Here is a 22,641-nt window from a genome sequence, read left to right as displayed (position 1 = left end):
TATCAATCGGACAACGACGAAAACTTGTTCTCAGTCGTCATTTTAACATTCTCAGTTCGTTTTACCTCGATGCCATTATTTGATGAAAAGTTGTGTTTAGAATTGTTTGACTCTATTTTTTTGGTACTTTGTACTTTTAAGTGCGTTGTTTTCTACATTATATTGCCTACATATCTAAACATATAATTCCGGTGACTATTACATTTAATTAAGCATTCATTAACGAATATTCTCATGTGTAGTCTATCTAATTTTACTTTCACGTTTAGGCAGGAGCCATATTTGTTTTGAAAAATGTCTGAGTTGGACAAAACGGGACACTTATAAGTTGGATAAAATGGGATACAGTTTTTATCTCCCGTTTTATCCACCTATTTATTTGTTGGCCTATTAATTTTTTAAATAGCCATAAAGCGTGTTCTCATAGTACAGAAAAGAACAACATATTTTTATGTGACTTTTGTTCCGATATACGTACCTAGTCCTAAATAAAATGTCTTCTTTCCCATTTTGCAATAAAACATAAAAAAGGCCTATTTTTAAGTTTCTGACTACTGAAGATATTGTTTTTTCAAAGGTAAATTTTGCTTTGCAGTGTTATATCTACTAAAATTATACTTTTTAGATAATTTTATATGCAAAAAATAAAATATTGTGAACCTATCCCGTTTTATCCAACCGTGGTATGCTAAAACGGGATGTGCAAGACTTTAATAAATATTTTTTTACTATTTTCCAGTCTTTAAAAATAGCTAAAAATATGTTTTTTGTGTGCTTCAATAAATGTATAACGTTATACCTATAAAAAATAATATTATGATAATTTCTTTAACATTTTTTCCGTTAAAAAATAAACAAGAATGGTATCCCGTTTTGTCCAACTCTCCCCTATTTGTTTATTTTACATTGGAACCCATGTTTAAAATAAGTACATTTTATAGTGAAGATCATAATAAAAATGAACTCTTTAAATTTTGTCTTTGGAAGTGAATGGTTTCTGTAGGCTTTCTAGAACGGTCTTCTTTGTTGGCTCAGTCGGGACTTGTTTTTCGATTAGCCTCTACAATCTGCAGTAACAGCTGCTTTTCGTCCTCATCATTTGTTGAGTTTGTGAAAATCTTGAAATAGTTTTACACCTCTTTCTGCGATGTCATTGACCACTTTGATTTTATTTACTGTATTTTTTTGGCTCTTTAAACTCTGGGTCCTGTTCCCATTCACTTGGGTGCTTGTTTAAAAAGCTTTGCATAATTTTTAGCTTAGTAAACAACAACATTGTTGTACTATTAGCAAAATCTGCCAATTCACATTCATCACTTAGGAAATTGGTATTTCCTCTAATCATCATTGGCGGTGCCGGGACAGACATCTTATCTTATTCACTATTCTCACTTTGTTTTCAAGGCTCACTTTATTGGAAAAAAGTGATAACCTGACCATTTCGTCAGATAGGCACCACAAATGTGGCTGCAAGGCTTTTTTGATAGTTTTAGCTATACAGTAGAACGTCAATAATCCGGATTAATTGGGACCGGACCCCATCCGGATTATCAAATTATCCGGATTATCGAAATTACCTCAAAAAAGGCCAGTATACACATTAAAGTACAACAAACGTTTTAAAATTTTATGTTTTCTCTTGTACAGTAAAGTGTGTAGAGGGTGAAATTAATCAAAATATTTTTTTATATTTAAACACTGTATTGTAATTAATTTATAAAAGCACCATGTGTACAGTAAAAACATCAGACACTATTTGGGCTTTTAAAAAAAATGTGTAAAATATTTTTGAACTGCGGTAGAGGTTTGTTTTTCGCAGCGAAGTTCTTAATTTATTTTAAAAGAAAGATATTTTTGCTAGATACAAATCCGGATTATTGACGGTCCGGATTTTTGACGTCCGGATTATCGACGTTCTACTGTATCTTCATCAATGACGCTGTACTTCCCAGCCTCTTTCCAAAAAAATTAGGTCGTTGAAAGCTGCATTGGCGCTGATTGGAGCCTCAACCCAATTTTTCACATACAAGAGTGCACCGAAACGGATAAATCTGTTAAGTTTTCGTTCTCCTTGTTTGTGAGATGGTAAACTCCTTGACCTAGGAAAAGGTACAACTTATATGCATAAATAAGCTTAGCCATCCACCGAGCGTGGTTTATAGGCCCAGGTGCTCCCCAGTAAATTTTTTCTATTGGTTGTCCCAACAACAGCGTCATTTCAGTAAGTTCGAGGTAGTCATCTCGAGGCTGGTCTTTCTTACTAAGATGATGTAGCGCAAGGACTCGATGGCACTGTTTTTTAACTCAGCTTCTCCAGGGGGAAAAATTAATGGTGTGTAATCTGATCGATCACCTGCATTCCATGATTACTTCAACCTTTTAAATATGGTAATTTCAGGAGAGCTTGAAAGTCCCAAATACAATGCAAATACTTTACTCAAAATGATTTCCATTATGTGATGGCGACACGGCAACCATGGAAGTTCTTTATTCAGCTTATTTTCAAGGAAAATGCATGCACCACTCTTAAGACCAGTATTGACGGCTGTTGTGCCAAAGCCTATACCAATGACTTTATCATCGAGATCCCATGTTTTAAGAGTTTTAAGTACTGCATCTCCAGTGTTCAAACCTGTTCCACTAGCCAATTTTGGCACCCCCAGTAATTTTTCATTTCCACTAGCATAGGAAACTAGCACTGGTAGTCTATCTACCTTTTGTGAACCTAAAATGTCGGGCAGGATTTTGCTGTCCCAATGAACAACAATTGGTTCTTTGATGTCTAAGTTTGCTTTAATCTGTTGAAAAATTCTGTCTTCCTGCTTCTCGTTTCTTTTTTACAGAACTTCTTGAAAGCGGTAATTCCGCAGGATCATGTCCAAGTGCGGCAGCAATAGAAATGATAAGCCATACAGCTTCACGATCGGAAACTTTATTTCTGTCTAAAGCCGCTGCCACATTCATGCCAAAAAGGCTCTTCTTAGCCTTTAGTTCAGAAACGTCTTGGCTTTTGCCGTCTAAAACTTTGTCTAACTTTTTTTTGAACGAAGGTTGATATAATTCATCATCAGAACTGCTTTTGGCACTTGAACTATCATTTTAATACATCATCAGGTGGATTAATAGAGGAAGACGTGGATTTTTCACAAGAAACAGCTTTTTCTCTTCTCCCCTTTTCTTTTTCAAATCTTTCTAGTGCCCTTTCTTGCTTTTTAACATACTCTTTGTCTTGAGATGAAATGATCATGCTTCTCTCAGTTCTTTGGCCAATTAAAAATATTTGTCTTGTTTGATTGTCATGAGAATTAGAGCATCCGAATGGGCAATGTCGAAAAGCTTTTCGACATTGTCTACATATGATTGCCCGTTTGTTCTTTGTTTTTCCGTGTTTCTTCCTTTATTTTTCTTTAAAAGTAACCACTGTGAGTGCACATACTATGAGTACCCGAAAGTAACAAATACATATTTGATGTTTTATAACTCCTTCCACTTCAGTACTCTCATGTTGAAAATGTTTAATATATATATAATAAGCGAGTCTTCTACAGCTGTCGCCGCTTCTCGCATCCTAATTTCCAGCGATTTCTGTCGAAGCAATCTTCAGTTTTTAAGTCTCTGGCGGTCATTGCATCTTCGACATCTTCTCTCCAGGATCGTCTTGGTCTACCTCGTTTTCTTCTTGTGGGTGAAGTCCATTTTTCTATTTTTTTCGGCCATCTATTTTCAGGCATTCTCTGAAGGTGTCCATACCAGTTAAGTCTTTTGGCTTCGATTGTGTCTATTATATCTAGATCGATTTCCATTTGTCTCCTAATATCTTCGTTTCTCACCCTATCAAGTCTAGTGAGTCGGCAACATCGTCTCCAATAGTTCATTTCCATCGCCTTGATTTTTGACTTGTTTCTTTGGTTGATTTCCCAGAGTTCAGCGCCGTACAACCCAATACTTTCTATTATTGTTTTATACATTCTTCTTTTATTTTCTTTTGTTATTTTATTACTCCACAATAGTCCGTGTAGCTGTCTGGTGGCTGATCTTGCTTGGCCAATCCTGGAATGTATTTCGTCGTTACTCCCTGCTTTTGAAGATATTTGGACTCCTAAGTATTTGAAGACTTCTGTTGGATTTATAGTTCCCATTTCAATTTGTAGGCGTTCTGGTGTTTCTCCTACAACTAAGTACTCGGTTTTTTGTATATTAATTGTAAGGCCCCACTTAGTGTACTCCTCTTCCAGTTTTCTGAGCATATAGTATATATCACTCTCGTCTTCAGCTAGAATGGCTTGGTCGTCAGCGAAGTGTATTGTGTACAATCTATCGTCATCGATTGGGATGCCCATATTGCAGCACTTTCTTCTCCACAGTGAGAGTGCCTCATTTAAATATATTTTAAAGAGTGTAGGTGCTATGCAGCAGCCTTGCTTTAGGCCCTTACTAATAGGAATTTCTCTCGTTAATTTGTTTCCAGTTTTAATGTTTACCGTCATATTTTTGTAAAGCTGTTGTACTGCTTGTATATTTTTTTTGCTTATTCCTTGTTTTTCCATTGCTATCCAGAGCATTGAAAGTGGTACACTATCGTATGCCTTTGTCAGATCAATAAAAACTATATGGGTGGAAAGGTTGTGGGCTAATCTTTTCTCAATAACTTGCTTTATAGAAAATATGCTGTAAATGTTTAATTTAACTGTAATAAAGAGATCAACAGCTTTGTTAACTTCTGAAGCCTGAAAAACAAACAAACAAACATTTTCTAAACTTAAGTGTTTTACGGAAATGTATGAAAACTAAATGTTGTTGAGCACTGCCTTCCATATATGTTCTAGAGCGTTAAGATTTGGCATAGATTATTCTTTTATTAGATATATCAAAATGGGAGGGTCCCTCTAGGTCTCTAAAAAAAAAACTTAAGTTTTTTGGACCACCCTAGTCTAGGGTATACGAAGAATGTGTCGGTACACCCACATTTCGATGCTTCTAGTTTTTTCGTGTGCGTCTCTGTCAGCGTCCAGGCCTCCACACCATATAGTAAGATCGGAAAAATGTAGCATTTAGCTAGACGTAGTCTCAGTGGCGGCTCGTACCACTTTAAGAAGGTAGTGCCAGAACTCGGGCAGCCGCCAAAATTTTTAGTGACGGATTCACGATATTGTCAAAAAAGGTATGCTGACAACAAAAACTAAAAAAAAATATGCGCGGATACTTTTATCTTATGTATCTTAAGTTTATTGATCTGAGGTGCCAAGCAATTGTCCAACATTGATCAAAACAGTTTCGTAAATTAATTAATAATAAAAACCTCTTAACCTACCACCAGCACTTACTGCTGATAGTGCTTGAAAATTGTTATTACGATTTAGTCTCTATTTACCAATTTATAAAAATAATACTATTTCATTATTCACACACATGCACAAATTTTTGTAATGTCACTTTTAAAGTTTACGATATATAAAGTTCATTCTTCTATTTTTTGGTTGCAAAGTTTTCAATGACTTTATAATTAAAATTATCAATACAATTTACAAAATGCTTTTCTGCAGATAGCATACCTAAAGCACTATGTTTTAACATCGAAAAACAGCGCAGCGTTCTGCTTCAGATGTTGATATAGGAATGGTAACTAATAGGTCTGGATCCCGCGTATGAGAAAAAAGTTGATTAATAGCAAGCTGAAAATTTGTTAATAACTTAAGCGTGTCTAGTCGGATAAACTTTGATATATGGGAACACTGGAACAGGGGCAGTTTTAATTGTGGAACAGGTTAAAAAACTGGAACGGTCACAGCACGAAAACGGCACATTTATTTTGTCCGATAGAACAGACTTAAACTCTCCGAACAGAGATTAAACTCTCATGCAAAAATCAGACTGCTATTTATCACCTGTCATAATTCCTGTCATTTGACATATTCTACATGTTCCACTCATTAAAACGCCCATTTGGTGATAAATAGCAGTCTGCTTTTTGCATGAGAGTTTAATCTCTGTTCGAAGAGTTTAAGTCTGTTCTGTCGGACAAAATACATGTGCCGTTTTCGTGGTCTGACCGTTCCAAATTTTTAACCTGTTCCACAATTAAAACTGCCCCTGTTACAGTGTTCCCATATATCAAAGTTTATCCGACTAGACACCCTTAAGCTATTAACAAATTTTCAGCTTGCTATTAATCAACTTTTTTTTCATACGCGGGATCCAGACCTATAACATACTTAAAAGTTTAATAGTTTCTTCAAATGTGCTTTTTAAACCTTCCCTCTACAATAAAACCGATAGCGAAACAGCCCCAGAGGTAGTACTTAATTCGTCTCGCTAATACAGTACCTACTTCTAATTCAGTTTTAAACCGAGTTTTGTTTAAAAATTAAAATTGCCTCCATGTTTCATTAAGAAATGATTCGGAGAACTGATGCTTATAAGCAGAAAACTTCACCGACATAAATAAATTAGAAGCAACTAAATGTCCGGAGAAGGTAGACCTTTGAAAGATCTGGTACTTTGAATAATATGAACCTGTAAGTCGTTGTCTAATTCGGCGCTAACATTGACCAGCTCCTTAAATATGCCTCTATTTTCTGAATTTTCTTTTTCGTCGTGACCTCTTAAAGCTAACTCGAAAGCTCCACAACACCTTATAACATTTGTAGTTTTTTTTTTCTAGCGAAAAACCACCAAAAAGTTTTTTTAAGATACTAATCTTCATTGTCAATTAATCAATTAAACTTAAGAAATAATCAAAATATTATCAAAATACCCACGATCATGATGCACTAAAAGTTTAGTTATAAATACAAAAACTTTTTAACAGAAAATATACATAATAAAAGCGACAAACCAGCACGTAAAGAAATTCAAAATAAATAGACCTGGCATCATATCCTCGTGCCTGGCACAGAGATTCTAATTTTAAGGTATACTAATAGTCCAATATAGCTCTTTCTCTGTCACTTACATAGAATGCTCGTAAAATCTTTCTCTCTAGTCGTGCCCGTACTGACTTCAGCACGAAGGAGATTCTCCTGTCGAATACTCTCCGCTGTCGGCAGGGATTGTATTACGCCCATAGTTGCCATATTTTATATAATTTATGAAGATCAAAAGAAATACACACAAAAAAATTAACAGGAATTAAAAAGTTTTGAAGTTAAAAAATATGTTTCTGCATAGTTAGCAAGGTAGTGCCATGGCTCTATAGCACTACCTCACGGGCCGCCACTGCGTAGTCTTAGGGAAAGAGATAAACCTTTGCTTATGAGGAGCTTTTTCATATTGTTAAATGCTGTTCTAGCTCGTTCTATCCTCGCCTTAATTTTTGTGCCCTGTTCTCATTTTGCATTTAGTTGATGCCAAGATTTAGTTAAGATTCTACATGGTCAATTTTTACATTACAATATTGAATTAGAAACCTAAATTAAATCTAAAACGTAAGAATAAAAATCTAATAACCAAACTTCGTTTATTAATGAAGAAAACTTACAAATTTCACAATAAAAAATGGCTCTTAAGGTATAATAATAACTAGTAATAAACACAATAGAATATTGTCTATATAGAACAAAATATCTACAAAATGTCCACACACTTTCATTATGTAGTTCTTGGTAACTGATTACAACACCCGCACAAGCATTGGTACACATTTACCAATAGATACAACATTCTCAACAAAGCATATTCTCGTTCCACTCAACTTAGGCACACGAACACACACAGCCATAAAATAACTTTCCATCGCAATACTTCCACAATTCAGACTATAGCGCACACAATATGCTACAAACTTAATAGGCACTTAAGGTCGATTCTCACTATACATTCAGTTTACATTACATACCCGCAAAAGCAGCTTCAAGGCAGTTTTACATTATTGTATTTTCATGCTAGGCAAGAGCCATGCAAGACAGATCATGCCACTGCGCATGCCCACGCGCTATTTCCAAGCAATTCTGGTGCTAGACGAAAAATTAAAACATGTTCTATTTTTCATGCTATTTTCATGAAAGTTGTCAAATTTCATGTTGCCAATATAACAAAATTTACAGTTTAGAATAAAACTTAACCTTATTGTGTACATTTAAATGTTATTTATTGGAAATAATAATAATTTGTGATTTATACTTGAATATATTTAATGTTACACTGAAATTCCCAAATGAAATATCTAAAGTTAATGTTTTGGTATATTTCTTTTGTTGGCAACAATGAAAGTGGTATCAAAAATTGCACAGAAATAGCTCAGATGTAAAAAAGGTCAGGCTAGGCCAGAGATATGCCATGCAAGTCTCATGCTGTGCAAGTCCGTCTTGCATGGCATATCTCTTGCATAGCCTGACATTTTTACATCTGAGCTATTTCTGTGCAATTTTTGATACCACTTTCATTGCTGCCAACAAAAGAAATATACCAAAACATTAACTTTAGCTATTTCACTTGAAAATTTCAGTCCAACATTAAATATATTCAAGTATAAATCACAAATTATTATTACTTCCAATAAATAACATTTAAATTTACACAATAAGGTTAAGTTTTATTCTAAACTATAAATTTTGTTATGTTAGTAATATGAAATTTGACAACAACTTGCATCAAATAGCGTGAAAAATAGAAAACGTTTTAATTTTTCGTCTAGCACAGGAATTGCATGGAAATAGCGCGTGGGCATGCGCAGTTGCCTAATCTGTCTTGCATGGCTCTTGCCGTCTTGCCTAGCATGGAAACAGCATAATGTGAAACCTTCTTTACATACACCTCCCCAGTGGCGACGCGTGACTTTTTCTAAAGTGTTACCAAACCCAGATGTAAAAAATCTTATTTAAAAGAACCTCGCAAATATAAGTTTTTGTTTATTTTATCTGCAAAAATGTTAATAACAGAATCGTAGAAAGAGGGTTCTGTCATTAATCATTTTAAAAAGCGTTACTCAATGGAAATGAAAGAAAATGACGACATTCGATCTTGCAATTAGGTATTTCTTTGGCATGTTTTAATCCGTTTTATTGCTGAAAAACTTCTTTCAACGGATGCACTTGTAGCCGGCATTATTAAAAATAGGTTTGCCAATTTAAAAAGTTCCTGAAATCCATTATCAACTTCTGAAGACGTTAAATATTGATACAATTGTTGTACATTTTTTAAAAGATAATCTGGATCATTATAAAAACTTCTGTTTTTAACTTTACTGTGTCAAATTTTTGTCCATATAGCTGTACAAATTGATGAGAGGCCCTATCTGAAAATTTTTGGCTTTAAATTACAAAACCTATTTTTAAGTTGGATAGTCATAGTGTCAAAAATTTCAAAAATAAAGTCGTCCATGTTTAATTGAACGCACACTGTAATAGGTAAGTAACCATTGTAACCATTCCAAAAAGTGGTAACAAGCCTACTAATATCCACAGCGCTCCCACGCCTTTGGCTTTCAAAATTTTCAGACACGAGCCGTCTCCGACCATGCGATCGATAGCCGATGGACCATCATGGTGTATCCACATTTAAAAGTGGTAACAATGTAACCTGCAACCGAGTCGCATAAATTTGCCGATATTTTCGTGCGTCTAGTTGGCTTTTTAGTGAATTAGTATTAACTCATATTTCTATTAGAAAAAAAATAAAATGAAATTATTTTACAGTAGTCATAAAATATTTATTTGCAAGATTTTTAACTGTTACCAATGGTAACAGTGGTTACATGGACGTTTCGCCAGTGCACCTCCCGTTATGTTAACCACCATTCTCATTAGTACATGTTGCGTTTCCGTCTCCGTTTAATATTGTACATACATATTTTGTTCCAGTTTGGTGACATTTTATCCTAAGTTTTTGACAGGAATACGCGTGTTTTTTTTCTGGCTTGATAAAATGTGTAATGAAGAAAATTTAAAACAGCTATTATATTGAATAAAGAAAATAATTTAATTCCTTGGCAACAGCCGACCAAATATTGTCTTTAAATGTATTATTACTGTATTTTTTATTTTCAAAATCATATAAGTTATTACACCAGACAAGTTTATTTATTTATTGGATACTTGAAAGACTGATAAATTTTGTACACACTTGACTGAATAAAGGAAGCGAAAAAATTGTATATTGAAGTGTGTAAAATTATAATATTTCATTAGCTAAGCGCTTTCTTGTGCAACCCCGGAACAGGAAAAAAACATGAAAAACATCCACTTAAACGTTACAAACACATTAAAACTTTGTTTTTCACCCAACCATTACGGCTGACGAGGAATAGTTGACTCATATGGTACAACCATTTACAATGAAATAAAAAAAATAGTAAAAAGTAAAGATTATGTACAATAAACATCAAAACAACAACGAAAACGAGACAATTAAACAATTTAAAATTTGTAGGTACATTAAAACAATATATCAAATCACAAAATGTAAAAAGATATCACATATTTAGATCATTAAACTTCTAAGTTGCCTTTTGAAAACATTAATGTTTGGACAGAATGGATACAGTAACAGGTCATTGCAAAAGCTGAGCATTCTAGGCAAGGGAAAATGACGAGCCTAATCAGTCCTATGAAAAGTAATATAAAAAGTGCAGTGTGTTGAGAGTTCTACAGTGTGTCAATTTCAAAAGTTGCCACCCCCTATAATTTGGTCCCAATAGAAAATCTAAAAATATGCAAAAACACGTCAGATTTATTTGTGAGAGGGACATTTTGTAGACCAGTTTTCAACTAAATTACATCAACCCTATAGTGGGGGCGGACACAACCCCAAAATCTTTAATGGAAAGAGGGGTTGAGTGATACCTCATTTTGAAAGTCATTAAATTACCTTTTCAAAAATACCACATGCCTTATATTTCTTTTCTGTACTTTTGGAAAAATCTTGGACTTAATACTCTAAAAAATTTTGGAGTTCTGAACTCGATACTTAATATCTTTACGGTTTTACTTGATTTTTCCAAAAATACTTCAAAAAAACACTCTAAATACTTCAACACCCCGAAAAAAATTCAATTTGGAGTTCAATACTCCAAAAAAATTTTTGGAGTTCTGAACTCGATACAGTGGAACCTGCTTAATTCGAAATCTTCTTTAATTCGAATTTTTATTCTGGTCCTTATTTCCTATTTAAGTAATGGTAAAAAGTCGTGAATAATTCGAATTATATTTTGGATAATTCGAACTTTTCTGCTATCTTTTCTGGATATCTTAGAATCTTTTGTCATTACTGAGAAGCTAAATTCTAAAAATCAGCTAAAATTTTCGGATCTCTTTGGAAAAAAAATGAAGTCGGTCTTTTTTATAGCTTTCAAATGTTTTAATTGGTATTTTTGGCCGAATTTTTTAGCCCATTTTTTTAGGTTGACAAAATTCGTGCAAGAATAGGAACAAAAACATCTCCAAGCAATAAAAATGATCAACTGCTGTTTTTTTGCTGATCAACTACTGATATTTATCATTTGCAGATGTTTTTGTAGGCAATCCTTGTTTTTGTTGATTTATTTTTTAATTCGAATTTTTGGATAATTCGAATTTTTTTAACGGTCCCCTGAGATTCGAATTATCCAAGTTTCACTGTATTTAATATCTTTACAGTTTCACTTGATTTTTCCAAAATTATTGAAGAGAAATATAATGTATGTGGTATTTTTGAAAAGGTAATCGAACGACCTTTAAAATGAGGTATCACTCAACCCCCCTTTCCATTAAATATTTTGGGGGTTGTGTCCGCCCCCGCTAGAGGGTTAGTGTAATTTAGTTCTATAGGTCTACAAAATGTCCCCCTTATAAATAAATTTGACGTGTTTTTGTATATTTTTAGATTTTCTATAGGGACCAAATTATAGGGGGTGGCAACTTTTCAAGTGTCTAAGTACACATTTGTCTAATAACGAGGGACAATTAATAGAGTTGTTTAGAATTTTAAACAGAAATAATATATCAGTTCCCAACCTGATGAAATGGAGGCCAAACAACACAGCAGTATTCAAGACCTGAGTGTACCAGAGAGCCGTACAATAATTCTAATACTGTAGATGAGAGATCATGACTGTTACGATAAATAAAACCAAAATTACGACATCCTGTTTTCTTAATTTTAAGAAAATGGCTTCTAAATGTCAATGCACAATCCAATAATACACCAAAATCTCTAATCTCAGTAACTGAATCCAAGAGTACATCATTAAAAACATATCTATTAGATAAGATTAAAATATTTATAAGACCAAATGAAATACAAGAACATTTAGTTGGATTTCAGCTTAAACCATTATGTTTCGACCATAAACATATATTATTTACACCGTCTTGCAAGATATCTCTACAAAACAAGTTAAAAACACGGGACTACAATGAGACCCTTGTGGGACACCAGAACAACAATGGAATTATTTTGAAATATAATTGTTAAAACGAACTTGTGTACATCCCATCAAAAAACTTTTAATCCAATTAACAATGCCGGATGCAAGAAGTTTGTGAACCAACAGGTTATGATTAACCCTGTAAAAGGCATTTGACAAATCAGTATAAATGCTCTCGACCTGAATCTTATTCTCAAAGCTCTATCAATTTTTCATCGTTCATATTTTGTCTCAACAACTTCAACTAAACCGCGAGGGTTAAAAATATTCACACTATCTATAGCATACCTGTCACATCACGACTTGTTACCAAAGGCTTCGGGAATGGTAGAAAAGGAACGGAAAGTGGGCATATACTATGTGATTTGTATTTAATAATATTGTACGTAAACGGAAAGCCACGGATATGGAAAGTAAACGGAACGTATAGTGAGAATCGACCTTTATACACACATACATTCAACTATAATATAATACATACAAATTTAAATAACAATTGTTTTATGTTGATGTGACACCTTTTCTTGCCACAAGAAGGTTTAGAACGGGATGTTTCTTGATATAACTCACAGCTTTTTTATGAGTCACCATCGTGAAGTCATAACCATTGCATTGTAGTATTTTATCATGAATCCGAAGTCCTGCCTTAGACGCTGGACTATGATCATGTACTTCTGTTACATAAATGCCCTAAAAGTAACACAAATAATATTAATTTTGAGCTGTTTAGTTTATTAACTTGTCGGCAGCTATAATTCGCGAACTCAAGCGAGGGTGCTGCCGCTTATTTGGAACTAGAGGAATTGGGATGAAAATATAAACAAATCATCCGTTAACGTATGTATCAACGTCGTTTGAATGCTTGTCGGATTTGTTCATTTAATGAATGATTTATTTATATTAATTAATTACATCAATAAAGATATTAATTATATCAAAATACGTTATTCCAATAGACGGCCGGAGTGTGACGTCACGGCCAACTGCGGCTATATTCAGTGTTATTATTACTTTCCAAAAAAAGATTGTAAACACGTTGAAAAGATAGAGTTTACCGAATCTCAAGACTTTTTAATTAGTGTAAAGTTAAAATTTTGCTTCCTGTGCTATTTTTTATGTTTAATTATAGTGTTTTTTTTTAATTTCACTATCTTAATTCGGTCTCATAGCCTTACTTCACCCATACATACATTTTATTGCTATTTATATAAAACATCATGCTTTATTATTTACACAACCTTGTAAAATTGTTATAGTAACTATAACAATACATACTTACATATTGCAAAAAACGGAAATATTCTCTGTAAAAACTGAAAAAACAATAAAAAAAATACAAATTTGCCACACTAAACAACGTTTGTTTGGAAAGGTTTGGAAAAATATATGTCAATAAAAATTGACACTTCTACGTCATCACCCCGGCCGTCTATTACATCGGCCATTTTCATGCAACTGCACTGCCACCTACAGTCGATTGAGTTCGCGAATAGGCATAGATACGAGCTACTCCAATGCATTTTGTAAGGTAAAATTGAAGCAAAAAGGGCCCCAGTGCGCTTATTCTTGAATCGAGAGAAAATTTTATTCCCCACTAAGCTAACTCACTTTTCTACTACTTCATAATTTCTCTCGATTTTAAAAAGCTGTATTCTTGAACAGAGGGAGTAGAAAGGGATGAGAGAAACTGCGAACAGTGTTGCCGGATTGTTGTTGAAAATTTCAACCAATCACAAAAGTGAATTATTGGCAAATGACATGATACCGTCAACTGTCAACCTGATCATTTGTTTTTGTTTACAATTACATTTTACATTATTTTTCAACAAATAAAACAGACATAGTTTTTTTGTAGAGTATAGAGTCTCTGTGTATTTTCCTAAATAGATCTCTTGGCTAGTTGTTTTGATTGTGGCTTTCAATTTCTTTGCATATACATGTTGTGATAGTAGTATTGTTTATCAGCTTTGTACCTTTGTTTTATTTCTTTGCTGAGGTTTCTTAAACTCAACATTAAACCGAAGAATACTCCATCCAATGGATGGAATATTTCTTTGATTAAACTGTGCTTAAACTAGCCTTTATTTTCTCTTTCTGTATGTACACAACGTTGACAAAGAGTTCTCGTGTTCTCACTAATTTTACATGTTTTGTTTGTTATTTAGTGTCAAAAATACAATTATTTTTGTGAAATACAATTATTTTTATACTGACAGCTTTTGACATAGTTCCTCATCGTTCCATGAATATATTAAACCAAAATATTTTTCATACCGTCGAAAAGTTTTCATGAAGGTAATACCTTTGGAATGAGGTAGAATGGGACTCGTTAATGAGTGATACATTTTCTGCATGCCTTTAGACCTGGTGTATATCCTTTTTAGTTTGAATATTGATCTTAAATTTAGTTTTCTTTTACTTATAAAGCACCATTTATATTCTGTGGAAAGTCATATATCAGGTAGCTGTTATAATATTGTTTAATATAGATACATAAACGAAGTGTTGTAAGGAACACCCAAATACATAGAAAATATAGAGACAAGTGGACGTGTATTTTGTCAAACAGAAAATTTATAAACCATATTGGCCATTTTGTAATAGAATGTTTTAAAAATATTTTAGCGAACAACCACCTATTTTGTTAATACCCCTATGAGCTACCCTTCGTGCTATAAAAAGCATTACAATAGAGTCTCGGTTATCCGCCCTTCGCTTATCCGCCGTTCCGTTTGATCCGCCGCACCATTTAAGCAAAATTTTTTTTTTCAAATTTATATAACTTTGAAAATATTAAATAATGAGTACACATTTTTTAAGATGAGATAAAATACGCCGAGCAACAAGAAGCCAGAGCTGTTGATATTATGATGCTACAAGATGACGAGTATTGGCAGCAACAAAACGAGATACATCGACAAGGCAGATGAAAATCACTAGTTTTTTTTTTGTTCATCCTAAATCATTCTATCTACAATGTCCAATGTCAGTCAAAATTAAACTGATTCTCTTCTTCTTCTTGTGCCACTTCTATCGGAAACTGGAAATCATCAAGGCCTAAACTTGTGTTTCATTTAACGCTCCCTATTATCCGCCATTTTTGCTTATCCGCCCTTCCGTCGGCCCGTTTATGGCGGATAACCGAGACTCTACTGTATCTTTGTTTATTATGTATATCGTAAATTGTGTAATTTTAACAGGCAAGCCCTCTTTTATAAAAAAAATCACTTCTGTCTCCGTTTGGAACAACCTGAACTGCTGGTAAGTTAAAACAACATACTACAGTTGGCGAAGAAGACAGTTTTAAATCGTTTTCTTTTTCTAATTGACTTTGGTTCTTTTTATTAATGTGAGGATCAAAGATTTCCTGTTTTTCAGCTTCTCTTCATTGGATAGATTTTTAAAATATTCACAGAAAAAACATGCATCTTTTTTGGCTGAAAAAAATTTAAATATTGTACTCAGTATTGAAAGAAAATATTTCCATATAAATGCTTTTTAATAGACTGATAATTATTTTCTGTGCACTGCTTTAGACACAACTAATACATTTCAGATAAGTTCAAGTCCCCCTTTAAATATATTCTCTGTGTGCGAGTGTGTGAGCTCAGCAGTAATAAGATTCCATTACAGGAAAATAATCTAATATGCCTTCTTGCGAAAATATTTCTTTCATCATCCATCCTTGGACATCCAGTCTTTGAAAATTTGTTTAACGTTCAAAGCCAACTCTGAAGTGAAAAATTTAGAAATCTAACTGTTTACGACTGAGAAAATAAAACGCTTAAGAAAAAAGTCAGTTACAAAATGAAACGACTCGAATTGTTACACTTTGGAACTAAAATAATTACCATTTTATGACAAAATACATGTGTGACATCTTCACTGAACGTTATTATAGAGTTCTGCAGCTATTTCTTTGTGGCATTTTTGTAATTAACCATTCTAATTGGAAAATAAGCCACAATTTAATTGAAAAAATAATTTTGTTAACGTTTCAACTTCCAATTCGGATGTTGTCAAAATACAAAATATTAATATTTAACGAAACGTTAATAAAATTATTTTTTCAATTAAATTGTAGCTTATTTCCTAATTAGAATAGTTAATTATAGAATTGTTACCATTTGTAATTAGTAAATATTGGTTATTGAAGCACTTCCCAATATTTAGCACGAAACCCCTAAAATTCAAACTTTTTACTTATTGGAATATCTATATATAGATATGTAATATACATTATTCTATAGATATGTAGATATAGATTATCCATAAATCTGCATATAGAAGTTTGTGGATTGAAGGATAAGTTTCTGTGTAAAACAACAAGATCTAGCTATGACATTAGGAAACCTCTCAATAAAAAAACATCTCTAAATTGTAATTAAAACCAGAGGCTAAGAGTTAGATAAAATCTGATTAGCTAAAATATTTCAGACAGAAAAGATTATATTATGTGACAGAGACATACACAGAAGACTTAATATTGCAAAAACAGCTATGAATATGATGAAACTGGTATATAACAATTTGGAAAAATTTAACCATAACAATGCAAACAAAGTTAAAGCTGGTAAGAGCTCTAATTTTTCCATGGCCACATATGCATGGGAAACATGGATATTGAAGAAAGCAGATATAAATAAAATAGACGGTTTTGAGACCTCTCCGCTTTTTTAGGGGTATGTATTGTTATTTTCACTCCCATTTTCAATTTCTCTTACATACTATCAATAGAAAATGTTATTCCCTTGGGGAGTGACATTTCTCTCAAAAATTAAGAGAATTTGTTTCAAGAATACATCATTTTCGGTTTTAGTTAGACACGCCTACTTTTACGTCACTTTCTCTTACCATTTCTACTCCCCGAAATTCAAGAATAAGGGCCCAGGACGAAGAAGAATATCCTGGCTTGCTGACCTGGTATAGAAAGACCTGAACACAACTATTCCGTATAGCAACCAACAAAATCATCATAGCCAGAATGATCATCAACATTCGGAATGGACAGGCACCCTAACAAGAAGATAGTAGGCAGAAAAAAATGTACTGTCCAATTGCTATCTTCACAGATAGCCAGGCAGAGCTTAAGATATGTACTCAATTCAGTAGTTAGAAGTCAATTCTAAGCTAGTATGGGATTGCGTGGGTGGCCTAAATAAACTGTAGCAAGGTTACAGTAACATGGGTACCAGTGCACGAGGGCATAAGGGCAATAAAAAAGCACATGAAATGTGCAAACAAGGCTCATTAATGCTATTTATTGGATCAGAACCCTTTTGTGGCGTTACAATAAAGTGGGTAGTTAACAAATCTCTGGAATAGTGGAGAAATTGACTAGGACAAACACAGACAGAACAGTTCATTATAGAACATTCACCAAAATTGACTGTAAATCTAATATGCAAAGACAGGAAAACAGTCAAAGCCATAGTAGGTCTGCTAAAAGGGTACTGATATTCTAGGCGACTACCAATGAGAATTCAACAGAGATGTACACAAAATTTTCGTAGATTTCCAGCAAGCATACGATTCAATACAAAGAAGCAGACTATGGCTAGCAATACTAGAAATGGGAATACCCAGAAAATTAGTGGAGCGCACTCAAATGTAGCATGTTAATTTTCCCAAAAAATACAAAATGTATGGTTATAATAGCAAATCTACTAAGATGTAAATTGGAACTGGGGGGTCAGATAATAGAACAAGTGATGCAGTTTAAGTATCTAGACATGACACTATCTAGCTATGGAAAACTCGAAACAGAAGTGAAAGATCAATTGAATAAAGCACACAGAGTTGCAGGTGCCTGAATGAAACAATATAGGGAAATAAAAATATCGGAAAAGAAATGAAAGGCAGAATTAACAAAACAAACATCAGATATACACTACAGAATTACGACCTGATACAGAGAGGACAAAAAGAATACTAGAAACAGCAGAGATGAAGAACAATGTTAATAACTGGGTAAAAAACAGAAGACTAGAATGGAACAACCAACAAGAGAAGACAAAATACATGCTTGTAACCAAAAATCCAATAGCTACCAAGAGTTAGGCAGAACATAATTATTACCACGTTGTGTGCGGCTGTAATGAGTTAAGACTTACACTCCGAACTAAAATTAATTTTCATCTTAGAAGTTCATATATCCAATGGCATATCTACATGCGAGCTGTCTGCACATTAGTGGAGGCACTATGTGGCTCACATATATGCCATCCGCACATAAAGTGTTAATGACCACAACTTTGAAGTAGTAAAAGAGTTTAAATATCTGGGAGCAGTAATTACAGGTAACCACCACATAGAAAAAGAGGTCTCAGCAAGGATAGCTGCGGTGAATAGAGCATTATCTATTATTCAGCATTGATAAATAAATAAATTATAATTAACTAGTTTTGATGGGAAATAAGCCACAATAGTACTAAAAAATGATTTTGTTAACGTTTCGATGCCCAAATCGGGTGTCGTTGTCAAAATACAAAAAATATTATACTCCCTATCAGCATTATTAAGATTTAGGCTGCTAAAAAGAAAATATGAATTAAAACTGTACATGTCAATTATTCGCCCAGTTGTTATTATATGGAAGCGAAACATGCACTCTAAGTAGATAGATAACGTTACTTCTGGCGCATTCAATTCTTCTTCTGTCAACGTTCAATATTAACTGTCAATTCTTCTTCTTTTCCGTATAGTGCCTAACAGAACGTGACATTTGACGTATGACGTGACATTTATGTGTGACGTGGCAAAGCGCTGACATTCGACGCAGAACGTGACATTTGACGTAGATATGTGACATTGTTCAGTTTTCCGTCCGACATTTGACGCAGAACGTGGCATTTATGAGACATTGTGACACTGAACATGTTCAGTATTGATATGAATCCCACCGAGTACATACATAGGGTTATGGAATTTCAAACTAAACTTAATCAGTTAAATAAAGATATTAAATCATATGAGGATATAAAACAAATTAAAAGACATTTCGATAGTCTGCATATTGAGGACAAAACGTGGAAGCCTGAAGAGTTGAATTTACAGCAGCAGCAGCAAGGTCTTTACGCTTTTAGAAAACTACCACAAGCTACATATCCATTGAGACGTATTCAGCCTACACCATGGGTGCCAGCAACAACACCAGCGAGTATGTGAAAAGTGAAATAGACAATGTCTTTGCAATGTCTTGTGTAATATTAGCATCTATATTTATCTTAATTTTAAAAATTATGTTTGAAATTGTAAAGAGAAAATTTGAATCTTCATGTAATATAAGACTTGATCAGTAAATAAGGTGTTTAAATAAAAAAGCAAAAACCTCTCTCTAAAAATATTTATTTATACATAGAAAAATTACAATGGTAATATTGTATAAGAAAACCAGTGACGTAGACGATCCACATTTCTTTCTGTACACTAAAATAGTCCAACGGCGTGACAGGGGTTTGTAGCAGGACCAACGTTTCCAGTAGCAAGAGGCGTGCCATCAAACTTGCAAACATCAATAATAAGGGGAAAAACTCCAAAAATGTGACATTTCTTGCTTAAAAATTCTGCTTTTTGTTCTCCTCGAACGTATATGTAATCGGCTGCATACAACAACTTGGTTGCTAGTATTTCACTTATTTTGGACAATTCTACTGCTCCATCAGAATATCGAATGCCAAGCAGTTTTTTCTCCACGTATGATGCTGTCTTCTTATCATCATTACTTAGCGCATTGAATGGTTTCGGAGGTAAAAAGATGTAATGACTTCGTTTAAAACCTATTTCGATGGTAAGTTCTTTGGGAACAAACCACCCGTCCACAGCGAATCCCTGAATATCTACGAATGCTACTCTCATGATGACTGCTCTTGTACTACTGACACTTTATGCGTCTAATTTAGACTTTTTACAATTTCGGTAAGTGGGTAGTACTCCATTACGCAGTCGTGAATTATAATGCAGTAGGCCTTGGTATTTTCGGGAAAACCATTATGTGCTTCAATATCGAGTTTTACGTTGTTGTTTTGAACAGTCGATGACGAACAATGCACGATTCTTGAAAGCTGAGAAATCGAGTAGAGGTCGCTTTTGTTGGGAATGTATGTAGCTGGGATAAAATTCGGTATAGTTGAAATAGGCCTCGTTGTAGTCAGTTTTGCTGAAATCCAACTGCATTCTCTCGTTTGGCCAATATTCTCCATTTAAGGATAATCTAATACTTTGGATGCTAACATTGTCAAATAAGGTAGGATCAGCTGTAATCGTGTTACGTTTGCCTGTTTGAAAGAAAACAATGACATAACGTGGTCTTTCAACTGATGTGCTAGTTTTAACGGCCCAAACTTCACGCCTAGCACCTTTGGTAATGGTAGGCAATTCGTGCAATTCCCACTTTCTAAATGGAATAACTATAGGTTGATCTTGTTGAATGGACTTCATTAGTTCTAGTTTAATTTCGTCATTTGGAAATATGTGCTTCACTCTGAGTTCAATGTTGGTGATGTTAATCTTTGCTTTTGTAGTTTCATCAGTAATAATTAAACAATCGTTGTCGTTTCGAGCTCGAACTAGTCTTATTGTTTGACGACCACACGTAATCATTGGATAATCGTTGAAAATGTTAAAAATATGCTTAAGAGGTATCTGTATGTTGAATGAATTACCTGCATCGTGTAGAATGGGATCATTAGGGTAATTCCAACCCGCCATAACCATATAATGGGAATCTTCTTGATTGTAACACGTCATGGCACGTACAGCACTTACGATACCGGGATCCCGCACTGTTTCCATCTCCCGTGCGCTTTCGCTGTACGTACACGAATCGAAAAGAAAAGCACCCACATTGTTGGCTAGTTTGACTACGCCAGATCCTTCTTTATCGACGAGTGATCCTTTAATGCACAACAAGGTTTCGCTCATTGCAAAAAACGAGTCAACTTGATTAATGCTAAATTCTACAATATCATTGCAGTTGAATGATTTGATGAATGGTGCATATGTTCGGTATTCGGCCTTTCGAATCGACTCATCAAACATTGGCTTACGATAAATATCGAATATTGGAGGCATTACGATGTTGTCTGAACATTCTTGTTTTTCATACATTGTTGTCAAGTTTTAGTTTAAAACCAAGTGATTGTAAAAACAATTTTTTTGCGAACGTAAGAGGTTTCCGCTTCGACACAACTAATGGTGTTCTTTTAATACGATATTGTAGCTTGGACGGTTGCACAACTAATGGTGTTCTTTTAATATGATGTTGTCGCTTGGACGGCTGCACAACTAATGGTGTCCTTTGAGCAGTAGATGACCTTATTACTAGTCCCATTTCCCTCTTGATCTAAGTTCCAGCACCAATGTGCTCTCTTCTACTCTGAAGTTAACAGGTCATCCTTCTTGCTCGAGAGCCAAGACAGTGATATTGGTAAGTTCACGCTGCGACACAACGGGTAAATACAACAAATTGTGAGGAGTTTCGTCAATTGCGTACCCAGTATTTGATTGTATGCCAAATTCGTAGATCGTATGAGCAGGTCTGTTACCGTCGAAGGCTCCAGTACTAATGTTACATTCAAAGCGTATGCTAGATACTTTAATAATCCTAACAGGTAGATTCGAAGAATGTATCCGTCCAGGATTGAGTATTGCCGGAGAAAATCCCAATACTGTACCAAGGCTATCAGGTTGCTTAAACGAAATCCTATATTTGCTAAATATTTGACACTGCAACGTGTTGTGGTTAGGTTTTAGACTAAATATCGATTCTGGTTTAAGCTCATTGTCAGCACCCAGTTTCTTTTGTATGTATTCTTCAATATCGGCAATTTCATAACATCCATCGGGAAAAGCAAAGTTTTGCCATTTGTTTTTGTCATTGCAGTAATAAAACTTGTTATTTTCAATGTTTGGTATACTGTTGTAGGAATGGAAGGCACGAAGAGCTATTTCGTAATCTTTTTTCGGATCCAACACGATTGGTGTGGGTGGTTGAAATGAAAATGTATAAGTGGTACTAACTACTCTCAACAACTGCGACATGATGACTGATTCAAGTCGATAGATTAATAGGTTTATATATAGTTGAATAAACACCAATTTTTTCACATATTTTTTATTTGTTCTAAAGCAAGTTTACATAAATGACAAGATGCTTGAGAATCGGGTGGTCCATCCCAGTGAGTCCTCCAATCTGGTCTGTTGTAATGTACGAAGCACGGAAGTAGTATCTGCAAGTTAAATTCTCCTCGATATTCCCCAGGCAATTTATGCCATATACTTAACAATTCTGAAGGTCTAAC

The 22,641-nt window shown here is 34.1% G+C and overlaps 1 protein-coding gene across 2 annotated transcripts in view; it reads right to left on the bottom strand.

Annotated features, from left to right (window-relative positions):
* Positions 1 to 7,439: 7,439 nt before the first annotated feature.
* The window catches only part of LOC126893169 (tax1-binding protein 3 homolog), a 34,215-nt gene continuing 19,013 nt past the window's right edge, over positions 7,440 to 22,641 (bottom strand). Inside the window, exons 3-4 of one of the 2 annotated variants that reach the window (XR_007701080.1) lie at positions 9,713 to 13,030; positions 7,440 to 8,751 (exon numbers count right to left, since the gene is read on the bottom strand). Coding sequence is in view for 1 of the 2 variants with exons in the window: in XM_050663120.1 (XP_050519077.1) it covers positions 12,842 to 13,030 (189 nt within the window). In the remaining variant the exon portion in view is untranslated. Of the gene's footprint in view, positions 13,031 to 22,641 lie in introns of both variants that reach the window. The other variant, XM_050663120.1, reaches the window with a different exon arrangement.

Source organism: Diabrotica virgifera, chromosome 10 (assembly GCF_917563875.1).
Source record: "Diabrotica virgifera virgifera chromosome 10, PGI_DIABVI_V3a".
Lineage (NCBI taxonomy): Eukaryota > Metazoa > Arthropoda > Insecta > Coleoptera > Chrysomelidae > Diabrotica > Diabrotica virgifera.
Note: the sequence above shows the minus strand (reverse complement) of the source record. Positions and strands in the feature narration are given on the sequence as shown.